The sequence below is a fragment of the Gekko japonicus genome, unplaced genomic scaffold, assembly GCF_001447785.1.
Source record: "Gekko japonicus isolate JY-2015 unplaced genomic scaffold, Gekko_japonicus_V1.1 scaffold15, whole genome shotgun sequence".
Lineage (NCBI taxonomy): Eukaryota > Metazoa > Chordata > Lepidosauria > Squamata > Gekkonidae > Gekko > Gekko japonicus.
Window position 1 is genome coordinate 3921452 of NW_015165830.1, and position 14608 is coordinate 3936059.

Genomic DNA, 14608 nt, shown 5'->3' on the forward strand with positions numbered 1-14608 from the left:
CTTCTCCTGGAAACCCCCTCCTCCTTGCCTTTCCTTGCTTTTTTTCTCCCTACCCACCAAAGAACCTACCTTTTATCTGCCTTCCCATCTGCCCCTTCCATGGCTTTCTACTGTCAGAAATCAAGGCTAGAAATCTAGCAGTAAAGTTGTGGTTGACATCCACTGGGGGCATTCATTTCTTAGATCTACAGGCACTGCTTCTATTATGGTAGGTTTTTAAAAATAGATTTCACATTTTTCTGCAAACCTGAAGCTTTTCTCAGGTTTGTAGAAAGATGTGTCTTGTCTCCTCATGGCTCCAATCTCTGGGCCTAAGTATCCATAGAAGGAGCGACATTGAAAATTAGATATACTGACAATGATGATGTTCCTGTGTGGCAGTCTTATTTATCATTTCATTTTGCAGGCAAGTAAAAACAGCCATGGCCCATTCTCAGACATTTTATATTGTAGCCTCTGTTATGCAGTGGCCTTCCTGACTGTGTTGTGAAGGCTATCACTTTGTTGAGTTTCCATAAGCTTTGTAAGGCTAAAGGTGGAGCTGATTATGATGTCGGTAATAAGATGTTGTGGATTTGTATTGTACTTTTTAATTGTTTCTTATGTTATGGGTCTTATGGCTATGTTTTCACTTGTTGTAATCCTCCTCAAGTACTTTATGGGAGAAAAGTAGACTAAAAGTGCTTTAATTATTTTTTTTTAATCCTTGGTAAAGGAACACGCAAGCATTGTAACCATATATAGCTTTTCGGTAAAACAGTAATATGGCTGCCACTCAGCTAAGAGAGAAAGCAAAATAAACGCAATTGATTTTAGTCACTTCAGACAGATTATCTGTTTGCTTTTCATGACAATATTTTAAGCATTTAAATGCTGGAAATTGGGCATGATCCAGCCACATTAAAGCACTTTGAAGGTTGATTTTAGTGGAGGACACTGAAGCACATTCTTAATTCTCCATTTGATATAAACAGAATTTGACTAGCTGGTTCCGGCTGAGCTAAGAACAGTGCTGTGGCTGTGCACTGCTTCCCGAAGTGTTTTATCTTTTCTTATTTTTAGTTTTATTATCTTTGTTTTGTCCGGTGTTTTGCTAGCTTGACTAGATTGTACCCTTGTGATTAGACAGGTTACCTTATCTGAAGATTAATTTAAAAACATTTACATTTGTAAGCAGGCTTATTCTTTTGTTGTTATATATGGGGGGTATTCTGATTGATGAACTGATAGATGCAACTTGAAAGCTTGCATGTTCCCTTATCAACAGGAAACCGATACAGTTAGCAGGCATACGCATCAGAAAAGGACACTGTCAGGGCTGTTGGTTTTTTGCATGTGCGGACTAAGGCTTTCCTGTGGCCATTTTTACTCATGAAAGCAGGGGAGGGCAGAAGCTGGATCTCCTCTTTCCCCTGCACCATGCTCTTGAGGAAAATTGGACACCAGAGTGCTTGAAAAAGTTAGTTCCCTAAAGTCAGATCTGTCTGTAAAATGGCTTGAGGAACCCCAGTCCATTTAGTAGCAGACATAACTTCTAGTTTGGCTCTAAGTCCAGTCATGACAAAAGTCACTGGGATACTGCTTAGAGTTGGGTACTAATTAGACATGAAACATGTTATATTTAGTAGCAGAGCAGCATATGTTTATATGGTCTGTGGTAATGTGATGTATGTGTCTGAAGTTAGTTGAAGAAAAAATTATCCATCTTACTTTAAATCATTCTGCAAACATGGAGTGTAAATAAAATTCTTACATGAACACATGAATCTGCCTTAGACTGGGTTAGGCCATTGGTCTGACATTGCCTGCTCTGACTGGCAATGGCTCTTCAGTGTCTTAGGTAAAGGGTCTTTTGCATCACCTACTACCTATTTCTCAGCACCATCTTAAGCAGAATTATACTTTTGTAAGCCCACTGGTTTCAGTGGACTTAGAGTGGTGTAACTCTGCTTGGGATGGCAATTGTTTTGGCCACAGAGGTCAGGCACTGAATGTGGAATTTCTTGCATGTAAATCATGCAATCTGTGACTCAGCCACCCCCCTCTTGTGTTAATTTTTGAGGGAAGTTTTATTCAACTATCCTTGAACTGTATATTAAAGCTTAACACAATATTTGTAACCATTTCACTTCTCTAGGCTCCTTGGATAATTGAAGACAAGAGACCACCAGAAGATTGGCCTACCCAGGGACAAGTGCAGTTTTCAAACTATTCCGTAAGGTATAGGAAAGGCTTGGATTTGGTGCTGAAAGACCTCAGCCTAAATGTGAAAGGTGGAGAAAAGGTATAGTTACAGAACAACTGCTTTGGTTATGCAAATAACTATCAGAATCTGTTTCATGACACTTCTGTAGGCAAGCCAAATCTTCAGCATCATTCAGTGCATTTATCTGCACTGGTTTCTTATGCATCTGCAGATTCTTTTAAAATATATTTATTATGTGTTTATTATGTGAATCATGAAAACTCTATCACCATTTCTTCACATATCTTCTTGGTATTAGTGGTGTTGAAAATGCAGATTGAGTGGGCCCCTTTGATACATCAGAGTCCTGCCATGTAACCATTGAAAAGTGATGGCTGTAATTTATCATTTGCAGGGGTTGTTCTGTGACAGCACCAGCATGTGCAAGAATTGGATTTTAGCCCATGCTTTCATCTGTCTGAATTGTTAATTGATTACTACGATGTCAGACCCAACTCAGTTTGTGCATAGGCTGATTTGGTTATGTGAGGTCCATTTAATCTTGCCATCTTTGCCGCATACATGATGAGGGGGATAACCAGGGGTTTTTCATGGTCATCACTTTCCCAAACATAAGTAAAGAGGAAGACTTTGGGAATCACTCATGGATGCCTGGTTATGTGTACAGCTATAAAGCATGATTCATGTAGCTTTTCACTTTGCTAAGTAATCATGCACTTCAAGTGTGTAAGCTGGGCCCTGAAAATATCAGTTACAGGAGCAGCAGCTTGTTAATTTTGCTTTGTTTCTTTTCTGAAATTGATCCCCCCATAATGTCTGCCGCTCTATGACGCTAGCATCTGTTTTCCATAGTTCTTCTCCTCCAGGAGCAACCACTTTAATTCTTTCATGAACAACATCAGCAGTCACACTCGATACCAAGCTTTTTTTAAAAAAAGGAAACACTTATTTGTAAACTGTCGTTTTACCAAGTCTTATATTCTCATGTGTCAGAGATTTCAAAAAGTCATCTTCTTTTCTCCTGGAGCCATTACCTGAGTTTTCACTGTACAATGTTCCTGACTCTCCACATGTATTAATTAGGTTGGGATTGTTGGAAGAACTGGAGCTGGCAAGTCGTCTATGACACTCTGCCTCTTTAGGATCCTAGAAGCTGCAAAAGGGGAAATACAAATTGATGGTCTGAGAATCTCTGAGATTGGCCTTCACGACTTGCGATCAAAGCTGACTATCATTCCTCAGGTAAGTCAGCACCTGTATCACGAGCGATGTTATCAGACTTGGGTTCACAAGGCAAACTGCTGTGTCATGTATACAACGTGTAAAGTGCAAGTAGATCAGGCTGTGTGTCCAGGAGAAGTACAGCATGACCTTGTTCTACAAGTGTTGGGGGGGGGGGGTTGCCCCAGGATAAATATAAACAGGAAATCAAGGGAAAGATTTCAACAGAAAAGAAAAACATTTTGCTGGTTCGCCTCTTTACTAGGCAGATCAAGATGAGAGATTTTTAATTTCTTTAGCTCCATCAGGTTCATATGCACACCTTGGAGAACAACAAGGTGGTTTCATCTCTCCATTTTGCAGCTTAACATTCCTTATTTACCTTGTCGGTCTCCTAAACTATGTTACTTTTGTTCAGGACCCTGTTCTTTTTTCTGGAACACTCCGAATGAATTTGGATCCATTCAGTAAATATTCCGAGGCAGAAATTTGGAGAGCTCTTGAACTGTCCCATTTGAAGAGGTTTGTCAGTAGCCAGCCAGCTATGCTGGATTTTGAATGTTCTGAAGGAGGAGAAAACCTCAGGCAAGTGAAATTCTGCTGAAGCAATAAAAGCATGCTACCAGTGAATTGGCTGATCGTGTTAAATAGTTGTGTGAAACTGAGCCCCCATCCTCACTGTACTTGGATGTTCATTTACACCTTGGGTTGCCACCAAGTCACAATACTGCAGGGGCAACAGAAGCCACAGCTGGGCGGGGGTTCCTCCGCTCCTGGGGGCTTAAATCCACCCCTGGCCAGCTGGCCTCCAGGGAAAGCCCCACCCCCTAACCCCTCTCCCTCCCTGCTAAAAGATTTAAATGGCTTCAGCTGATTGGCAGGGAGCACGTGGCCCACTGACCAACTGGAGGGCCCTTTAAATCTTTTAACAGGGAGGGAGAGGGGCTGTCACCGGCCACAGGTCCACTGTCAAAAAGACAGTGGGGGGGCACAGCACATGTGGGGCTCCTTTCCCAGCAGGGATTCGCCATTTGGGATTCAGGCCTGCACCACTGCCTGTGGCAGTAACCTGGGGACGGGGTTTGGGGCCATCCCCACCCACCTCAAGAACACCCCCCAAATCCCCCCACCAGATTGACCAGGGGACCTGGCAACCCTAGCCACAACTGGCAAAATTCCCCTGCTGTGCAGCTTCTAAACATGCAGCAGCCATGTTAAGTTGTATCCTTGCCCACGTCTCCTTTGCCTGACAACTACCAGGAACAGGCTAGCTTGCTAACTTGCCAGGAAAGTTCTCGGCTGGCTGCTGCCCAGCAGGACCACTTGTGGGCAAGAGCAAGCTGAGCCAAGTGGCTCCTGTGGTATCACCAAGGCTGCATAGCCTGAGCAGTATCTGCAGCTCTTCCAGCACTGCAAGGCCCACTTAACTCAGCTTGCTCCTGAGCTGTTCTCGCATTCCAGCCCCCCTGAGCATTTCCTTCTGGCAGTAACCCCAGCTCTACTTTCTTGTGTCCCAGGGAAGGAGAATTTTTCCACAGGGATTTGTTTCTTTGCCATAGGCTTACTATTGCAGAGTGGATTTCAGCATGGCTTTACGTGCTAAGACATGCTAAAATTTATATAATTATTTCATTAATGCATTGATTTATATGGTACATGTTTAGCAGCTCTCCCCCGTATAAAATAGAACTCTTGTTTCTTTAAAAAAATATATTTTTATAAATAAGAAAATTTAGCAATATCATGGGAAGCACAAGTATACAAAAAGTAATAATACATATTACTAGTTTTTAAAGGACCATTATTAAATCAGTATATATAAAAACTGAAGTATTACAAAATTAAGTCAACATTTTAAAACATACATGACATACCCAAATATTGTTGTTTGATCTACATAAATAAAGCAACAAATGAACGGTAAAGGCAATAATAGCATTAGGAAAAGATTTAGCGAAAAACAAGCAGAGTGCCTATAAAAAAAACAAAAATACTGCCATTAATATTAGAGGTCCTGACTAAATATTCTTAATGTGCAACTCACTTGAATTGATTTGGAATGAGACCTGCCTATTAGCCAACTGCTTAGCAGCTTTATAGCTACCATTCTCTGTCTGTCTTTTGGTTAGTTGTGAGCACCAAGACCTCCCATATGTTGAGGGTTTTAAGGCCTCCTCCTTGTCGTTTATGCCTATAAAGTAAATAATGTATCCTGACAAGTGAGCTGTCCTTTTCATAGTAACGGGTTTTTGGGTTGTTTGTTCTTTGAGCTTACCATTTTCATAAAGCAACTGTACGTGGAACTGTTGAGGCCATGTTCATAATGATCAGACTGGAAATCCTCCTTGAACTTGACTCATTTGTAGTGTCCACTGTCCTGGTCCCTTCACTGAAAAGATTTTCCACTTCTTGACCAAGTCTCATATCACTATCTAATAATGTATCTGACAGACAGTTGATTTGCCTTTAAAAAAAAAATCTTAATCTTTCAGACCCCAACTATATGTCTACACAGCTGCAGCCAACCCACAATCTTCTTCGTGGTGTCTGTGCATCACACCTCTGGGATACAGTGTGCCTGCGCCGACCATAATCAGTATTGTAGAAAGCGAAAGGGATCTTCGCACCTGCTCCCCAGTCACGTGCCGGGCTCCAGTACGCATGACTAGGGGAGGGGCACGACAATCCTGCCAGTTCTCTTCTGACCGCCGCGCTGGTAGGATCTTTTCCACCTCAGTTGGTAACTTTTTCTCTGGCCTTCGGGTCTCCTCTTCCAAACAACTGTTCCTAGTTAGGGAATTTAAGTGTGTTAATTAGGGATTTGGACTTTACTATTCATGGTCTGCTTCGGCAGACTTTATCCACACACACCCCTCCTCAGCCTATGGCCAAATGGTGGGGCTTCTTCAAACGATGCTGGAAGTGCAGTAGCAAAATTGCCCCCCCGACAGACACTCCCTTTGCCTCCTGTGTCCATTGTGCCAAATTCTCCAAGCAAACGAGAAAGAATAGGGCCGCTAAACTCCGAATCGCCTTGTTGGAACTGGCTCTATCTCTGATGGCATCGTCGCAAGATACTTCAGGGCACACTTCGATGTCGACGCCACTTCGTAGTCGATGGCCACACTGGCCCATTCCGACGCCAATCGATCGGTGCTGAAACGCTCGATCCCAGCATCTCAGTCCGAAGCCCATACTCCCACTAAGAAACATCAGGAGAGCAAGGACCTCTGCTCCATATGCTTATCTAATTCCCTCTTGAAGCTGTCCATGCTCATAGCCACCACCACCTCCTGTGGCAGTGAATTCCATGTGTTAATCACTCTGTGGCTGAAGAAGTACTTCTTTTATCTGTTCTAACCTGACTGCTCAGCAATTTCATGGAGTGCCCACGAGTTCTTGTATTGTGAGAAAGGGAGAAAAGTACCTCTTTCTCTACCTGCTCCCATGCATAATCTTATAAACCTCAATCATGTCTCCCCCTCAGCCGTCGTTTCTCCAAGGTAACTCTCTATAGAACTCTGAAGTAAATCAGTATATGCCCAGACTTTAGTTCATATGTTTCAAGCTATTGAGAGTCTCATAAGCTGTTCCCAGTGATTTAGGATCTTCAAGATGAGAGGCTTGTTCCAGTGTTTCCCAAACACTCCAGTACACTTTCTTTGAGCATTCACTGACTCTTTTGGTTTCCAGAAGGTAGGTACACTATTTCTAGAACCCAAACCCCTCCTCTAAACACACCAGTACTCTTCTTGAGTTTTATCTGACTCTTAAGGTTTCACAAGGTTTCACAAGGCAGTTTCTAACTACAACAGACCAGGGGGAACTCTCCACTCCTATTTCCCTGTTTTAACTGGGTAGGGGAAATTCTTCTCTCTCTAGAAGATCTATCCCTTTTTTTGGCCTGAATGGGAATCTTCACCTCACTACTTACTCGTCCTTGCCAGCCTCCTTCAGTTCTCCATCTTTGTTAAACTGCTCTCCGTCAGGGCTGAATTCAGAATGAATTCTTCTCAGCATCCAGAAGTCTTTCTCTGCTCAACTGATGCTAACCAATCAGATCTCTTGGAGCAACCTATCATTCAAGGCTCTCTGGCTCTTTGAAGAAGTAATCCTTCACAGTTCTTTACCTGTTTGTACAGCACTCCTAAGCTTTTAAAAGTGCAGTCTGTCACAGCTGCCCCCTGCAAGGAGTGGGGGAATGCAAAACGTGATATCTTCATGTTGCACACTTTTTCTAAATGTTATTAGAAAACAAGCAGCAGGAGGACACAGGTTGGCAGCAGCCACATGTTTTAAGTTCATGCCCCAGTCATTCATTAAAATCAGAACTTTTTAAATGCAATGTCTTTGAAATTGCCATTGATTGATAAGCTTTTCATCTGCTTTCCAGCGTTGGCCAAAGACAGCTTGTTTGTCTGGCAAGGGCTCTCCTCCGCAAAACAAGGATCCTTATTCTGGATGAAGCCACTGCAGCAATTGACCTTGAGACAGATGATCTCATTCAGATGACAATAAGAACACAGTTTGAAGACTGCACTGTGCTAACGATAGCACATAGGCTAAATACTATAATGGATTATACAAGGTAGGGATTTTGTAATGTCAAATACATAGTGTGGACTTCATGTTTCTTTCCCCCCCCCCTTCCCCTGAAGTGTGTGTGTTGAGCTATAAGACCATATATTCCAAAGTACTTACTTCCCTCTTTAAAATAGGTGCTCTGCTGAATTTCAGAGCATGTAATTGATCCCACTGTCATGTCAGTAAAGAGGTTTTTGTCCTGTTTTGGGAACACGTCCAGTTGGCTTATCTGTGTTGGATCATTCGGCTCATATCTGATGCAGGGTGTTACTGGCAAACAAAGCAGAAGTACGCCATCCAGTCAGGAATGTGAAACCCAGGATGTGTCTGCACTGCTGTTCTCCTGGGGCATACCTGGTGCCAGTTTGTACTATATACTGGTTGAAATTGCTGATTAGAGCTGCTCTTTCTGGGCTTAGTTCAAGTCCTTCCCTAACAAATGACTCAGTTCCCTGTGATGTTTCAGAGTATCTGAATAGTGAAAGGAAAACTGCCCACATAACTCATGAGTAGGGCTGCTGGCTGGGAAGGGTTTTCAGTCAAGTGGCATGCTGAAATCCAGGCAGTAGATCTATTTATAGCACCTTAACTGTTGCTTTGTATGGCTGAGAGTGCTTACTTAGAAGTCATTTTCTTGTGCTCTTTGTAAGTGTACAGTCTGCATCAGCCTTGGTAGGAAATTCACTCAAAATAACTCAGCAGAGCCAATCTGTTATTATCACTTAATTTATGCATGCCATTTATATCACAGCTTTCTTCTACCATGGAGTCAAAGGCAGCCTGTATTTTTTCCCCCTTAATATGTCTAATAGTAGTTGGAAGAGGAGGGATGTGTTTCAGGGATAGGGGCAAGGGGGAGAACTCTCCATGCCTCACTGCTGTGGGCACAGTCCTATGGCTACATTTAAACTTAAATAGTTGTATATTGGGAGACTCTGCCTCAGATTGCCATGTGTAGGCTGCGGTCACACGGAACATTAGCCACGCTACAGAGACGGAAGATAGGCGGATTTTCCGGGCGCAATCTCACCAGCATATCTGGGAAGCGTAGTGCTCCCGTGGGTCACCCAAGGCTTCCTGCCGAATACGTGCGGGGAAAAACTAGTACCTCTGAGGTACTAGTTTCCGGAAACTGCGGGACAAGGGCGGGCGTCTGATCATGTTTCCGGTGGCATCCGGCGCCCGCCCATGCCCCATTGCAAAAAGGTGTTTTTTTCCGGAGTCTCCAGGGATGCGCAGAAGCACCCAACGGGGCATGCGCATACTTCAGGTTCAATTAAAAAAACAAAACACAACCCCGTCGTGCCGCGCCGCTTCTTTGGCACGTCGTGTGATCGGCACCTCCCCCCTAACCATGGGACCTCGACAGGACTGGGAGGGGATGCCTGATCGCGCAGTCGTGCATTATTTCGCTGCGGGGCAAACAGCCATTCCTCCCCCCCCCCCCCCCCCCCGCGATATCCGGCCCGTGTGACCGGGGCCATAGTTTGGCATTTTTCTGAAATGAATTTTCCCTCTTATTTTGCACAGAGTCGTTGTTCTAGACAAAGGAAAAATTGCTGAATTTGACACACCTTCAAGACTTGTAGCATCCAGAGGAATTTTCTATACTATGGCCAAAGACGCTGGATTGGCATAACAGGACAGCTGCTAAAGATCACAGGAGGACTGTCTATTTCCCCCCCTGCAAAGCAATACCTGAATGTACTGTACTGTTCTAGCACAGTGTTTCTACCAGATTATGGAGATAAAGAAGTAAAATGTTTCATACATCTGGAAGAACCAGAAAAAATAATTTTATATTTTTTAAGTATTTTATACATACTAAGGGGTTTTTTGTTTGATGTAATTGACAGACATCCTCTCAAGAAATTGGATGGATGGATGTAGTGTACATGTATGCATAGGCACTTAACTGTATTGTTTTATTGCTAGTAAATGACAGCTAGTGATGTAGTGCATTGGATCAATCTTCTGGGTCAATTTTCTATTAAATGAAAAGAATCTGAATGATGTCACTGTGATGCTGGTTCCAAGATTAATCAGGAAGAAATTTAAATTGTATTTTAAAATAAGTACCCTAGTTTGACAAAAGTTCCCAATATGTCTCACAGCATTCATACCTTTTCCCCCCTCACACGTCGTACTAATTGTATTATAAAACAGGAAATTTAAAAACTAAAATTGATAAAAAGAACAAATACCATACAATAGGGAGGCAATATTTAAACAATGTTAGCACTCAACAGCCTACAGTTTAAAAGCCTGGCAGAAAGTAAGGTACCTTTCCTATATAGGCCTGTGGAGTGGATCTGGTATATTTTCAGTGGGAGGAAACTCCACCAACAAGGTGCCAGCACCAAAGCAGCCCATATCCCCAGTCCACTAGAGCATTTTACATGGAGTTCTTGACCTCAAATCACAGTAAAAAGCATCTTCAAATATCCTAGACCCAAGGTGTCTACATCTTGATAGTACAGTACTCCAGTACCTTTAGCTACCTTAAGCTCCACCTTGAAACAAAGTGTTACCCACTGTGTCTCTTGTAGTTTTGGTGTAGTAATGCCCTTGCTGTTAACAAGGGGGGAAAGGCTGTGTTAGGCAGCGTTCACACAAGCATGAGATAATGCGGGGGGGGGGGGGGCTATTTGCTCCACAGGAATTTGACCCGCATTTGCGTGATCATACAGTCCCTGGGAACTGCAGGGGCAGCCCGCCACTGCGTGATCAGATGCAACTGCAGGTGAGTCAGGTGGGTTTTTTTGCCGCGTATTTCCGGTGCACTTCAACAAGGGATCAATGCTTCGCATCTCTGCACCGAGTGCTCCCTATGCAGTGTGCAATGATGCACATACCAAAATGGGGGGGGGACAACGGTATGGAGTCAAGATGGCCCGATCAGACCATCCCGACAGCATGAGAGCGCACTGGCACGATCACACGGGAAAGTCTGTTCCTGGCCCATAGCAAACCCGTTTGCTACTGGACTTTCCCCTGTGTCTTTTTACTCCGCTTGGCAGATGTTGGCGTCTGATCACGCTCTTAAAATCTGCCGGCATTCGCGCCTATGGCTCAGCTAATTCTGTGTGTGATCGTGACCTTGCTGCTGCTAGCTGAAATGGCTGTAGTGTTTTTAAGAACCGCCCTATATAAAGTGTGGTCCTTAGAATGATTTTTCTAAGGAAAGTGTTCGTTGAAAATGTAATTCTGGAGTGGCTACTCTCTGCTGCTTTAAAAAAATACCCGTTTTACAAGAAAACAAGAAGACAAGAAAAATGTATTTACTGTAAAAAAGAAACAACACACATAGGAAATAAGAATCTGAAGCTTAAGCCAATTGGTTTATTTTCTAATAATGTTTTATTTTTATATAGCAATGTAGTAAGTCTTGAATCCTATATATCCACTGATATTAATAACTACACAGTTGTTACCAGGTTAACAATTCAGTTAGCAATGCTAATAAAATCCTCTGTTATAAATTGCATACATAATATAAAAATAGTCCTCTGAGTGCATAGAAAGCTGCCAGTAACTGCAGTATAATCAACGGACTTAATGTAATGTGTGAATTAATACTATGGCTAACCAATACATTATCCCAGTTTCTCTCCCACATATTGGATGCTTGTGGGTGTCTTACTCCGGAAAGAACAACCAACAATATTTGGACATAGTCTAGCACACAAGAAAGCACACTTTTACTAGAGCCGACAGATTGTGTTCTGAATTGTGGGCTCCTTCTTTTAGAGTTTGCTCCTGAAAGATGCTGCACGTCCTATAGAACAAAAGTATATTTCCCTTCAAGCATTTCCACAGTAATGGACCGAGTACATTGATTTTAGAAACAAATGATTTGCAAAATCAGAACTGGTGCACTCACAGGCTCAGGTCCTGAGCCTTTCAAACCTCAAAAGGCATTTGCCAGGTGAAGTGTGTTTTGTGAGCCCTGGTTCAACACTGACTTAGTCAGTGGCAATATTTCCACTTTCTGGAGTGTATATTAAATCAGATTTCCAAGGTATAGGGAGACTAAACCATTATAGCTGTACAGTATCTTGCCAGTGATGTCATCTATGACTCTTAGAATGAATCACCAACATGATGTGTTATCACAGATAACTCCACTAGCCATCAAGCAATTTATAAATTGTACTAATGTTTAAGGCCAGGGGTGGGGGAGGTTCCAAGTTCAAATCCCTGATTCCACTGGATATAACACTGTATGAGGTTCTGGATCAAGGACAGTGAAGACACTGAAGTTAGGCATCAAAAGAACTGACAAGCATCTCAAGAGTTTGCTGGCACGACCTAAATCCAGAGATTCTTATCTCAGTTATTATGTCAAAGTATCCCCAAACAAGAGTTTAATGTATATTTCAGCCACATGCCCTTGCTAACCTGGATTGTCACAAATCACTGCACTTGCTCTGTCCAGCTGTGAACTCCAGCTGCTGTTGGTCATTTATCCCAGGGTTAAAGAGATGAAATGAGATATCTTGCCAGAGGCTATCAGCTCAGGTGAACCCCCTCTTTAACCCTTGAAACAGGTAAAACTAGGTGTAAGATCAGGGGCTATCCCAGAATAAATCATTGTTTAAACACTCCCATTAGCTGTTAAGGAAGTTAATATTCTAGTCAAATAGCTGCTTTACTTATATATTATAAAGCAGTTAAACTGCTACAATATCAAAACAGATATTAATAGTAGTATTTTCTTTTGACCATGCATTGTAGATGAGCCCGTGTAGGTCCTAATTTCAAATATACTGCCTAAATCAAGAGCTGTACATATAGAGTGATTGTTCAGAATAATGCCATCAACTCTGAACTCCCTTTCACAGGACAGCTCAGTATTAAAATTCAGTAGCTTAATAGATTATATTAATCACAGTGATTCTACTTGGTCTTACAGGCATGTCAACCACCTTGAAGCCAAATTACATTTGTCATGAAGCCCCTTTGTCCAAATATCTGAGAAGGGAAGCAGAGACTAAAAATAGTGTTTGGGTACAGCAAATTACACTTAATTATAATCTTTGGCAATCATACAGAAACTGACAGAAGATTAACATACTTGTGGCCTCTCCAGCCATTGTTCTCCTCTGGCCAACAATAAAGACCCTGTTAGTAAATTTGCTGTTTGCATTTTCTGTTTTAAACTAATGTAGGATGAAGGTTTCAGAAATCTATAAGTACACAGAAGGCCATTCCTTTCCAGCCCACCTTTTACATGGTATAAAAAGGAAAAGGTTCCTTTTTTATCAGTCGTGTAGAGCTCTGGTCAACAACCTCTTTGCTGATGAGCCAGTCTGAAGAAACTGCACTCAGTGGCTATGGTTACACATGATCCCCCCCCCCTCTTTTCTCTCCTTCACTTGCTAAAGCAGCAGGTAAGGAAAGGGAGAGGTGTACCTGCAGGTGAGTGAGAGGAAAGACAGAGAGGCCCCTTTATCCTCCACCTCCAGCCAAGCTCTTCTCTTTTTCCCTCCTCTCATTGCCTACTAAGAGAAGCGGATGGCAAAGAGAGGGCAGGAGACTTGGAAACCAAGACTGGTAGCTGATAGCCCTGAATTATTTGGACTGCATCTAGACTACCAGTGGGTTAATGCTACAGTGAAAGGATCAGTGAGATCATCCCCCAGTAATGTTTCAATTGCATAAACCGAAGCAGATAAGAAACTAGTACCCTACTCACAAATCTTTCCTCATATGGTGATCCATTTCCAGCAGAAAGCAGAAAGCATTTTTCCACAGAATGTATTACAGTGCAGGCAAATTTCATGTGGGACTGCTCATAATTCTTTGTTTAGGCTTTTTCAAAAAGTTGAAGCCCAAAATTGGGGCCATGAGCACATGAATAACAATGCTAACCCCAACCCACGTGAATATTGAAATCGGCAGCAAGACTATTTATCCTGTTGACTACCCAAGTGCCATCCAATTTACAGTATGCATTTTTGTACCACAGTTTAAAACCCTCTTCGTTAGTAAGCAGAATCCTACAATTAAGTTTTTATTATTCAAAAGTATTGTTCTGTTCCGTGCCTTTTCCAGATTTTTAAAAAATTCTAGGACTTGATAACAGAATATTTATAAGGAACCTGAACTAGCAAGATTAGAAGCAGGCATGCCTATATGAAATGCAAGCAAGTCTTTGAAAAATGCATAGCAATTCCAAGATTTTATATAACTTATCCTGGTACTAAAAATAATTTTACTATTTAAATGCTACATGGTTACTATCCTTTAAATAGGTAAACCGTGTCAAGACCAGACTAGTTTGAATAAAGGCTAGGGAAAATTGTGCTCCTTTCTTAGATGGGATCAGGCTGTGGAGTGCAGTTGTCATCTTAAACATCCCTCAGAAAACCTCTTAAACTTAAAATAAAATACACCCACGAGATACTACTGAGAAGCAATTCTAAATTAGAGAATTACTTGCTAACACTGCCGATCAGTGCATTATTTACAGTTGATGCTGTAAAGATGTTTCAATATTTGACATCAGCGCCACTTTAAAGAAGTCACAGCTGATCATTCATTAACACTTTTGGGACTAGCCAAATTAAGGATTGTGCTTCCATTAAAAAAAAA

At 42.2% G+C, this 14608-nt stretch overlaps 1 protein-coding gene across 1 annotated transcript in view; it reads left to right on the top strand.

Moving 5' to 3' along the window:
• Positions 1-9983, top strand: part of ABCC3 (ATP binding cassette subfamily C member 3) — a 142443-nt gene extending 132460 nt beyond the window's left edge. Inside the window, exons 27-31 of the mRNA XM_015410727.1 lie at positions 2138-2284; positions 3290-3448; positions 3846-4012; positions 7821-8015; positions 9542-9983. Of these exons, the coding sequence (XP_015266213.1) occupies positions 2138-2284; positions 3290-3448; positions 3846-4012; positions 7821-8015; positions 9542-9650 (777 nt within the window). The 3' untranslated portion in view covers positions 9651-9983. The remainder of the gene's footprint in view (positions 1-2137; positions 2285-3289; positions 3449-3845; positions 4013-7820; positions 8016-9541) is intronic.
• Positions 9984-14608: the final 4625 nt, after the last annotated feature.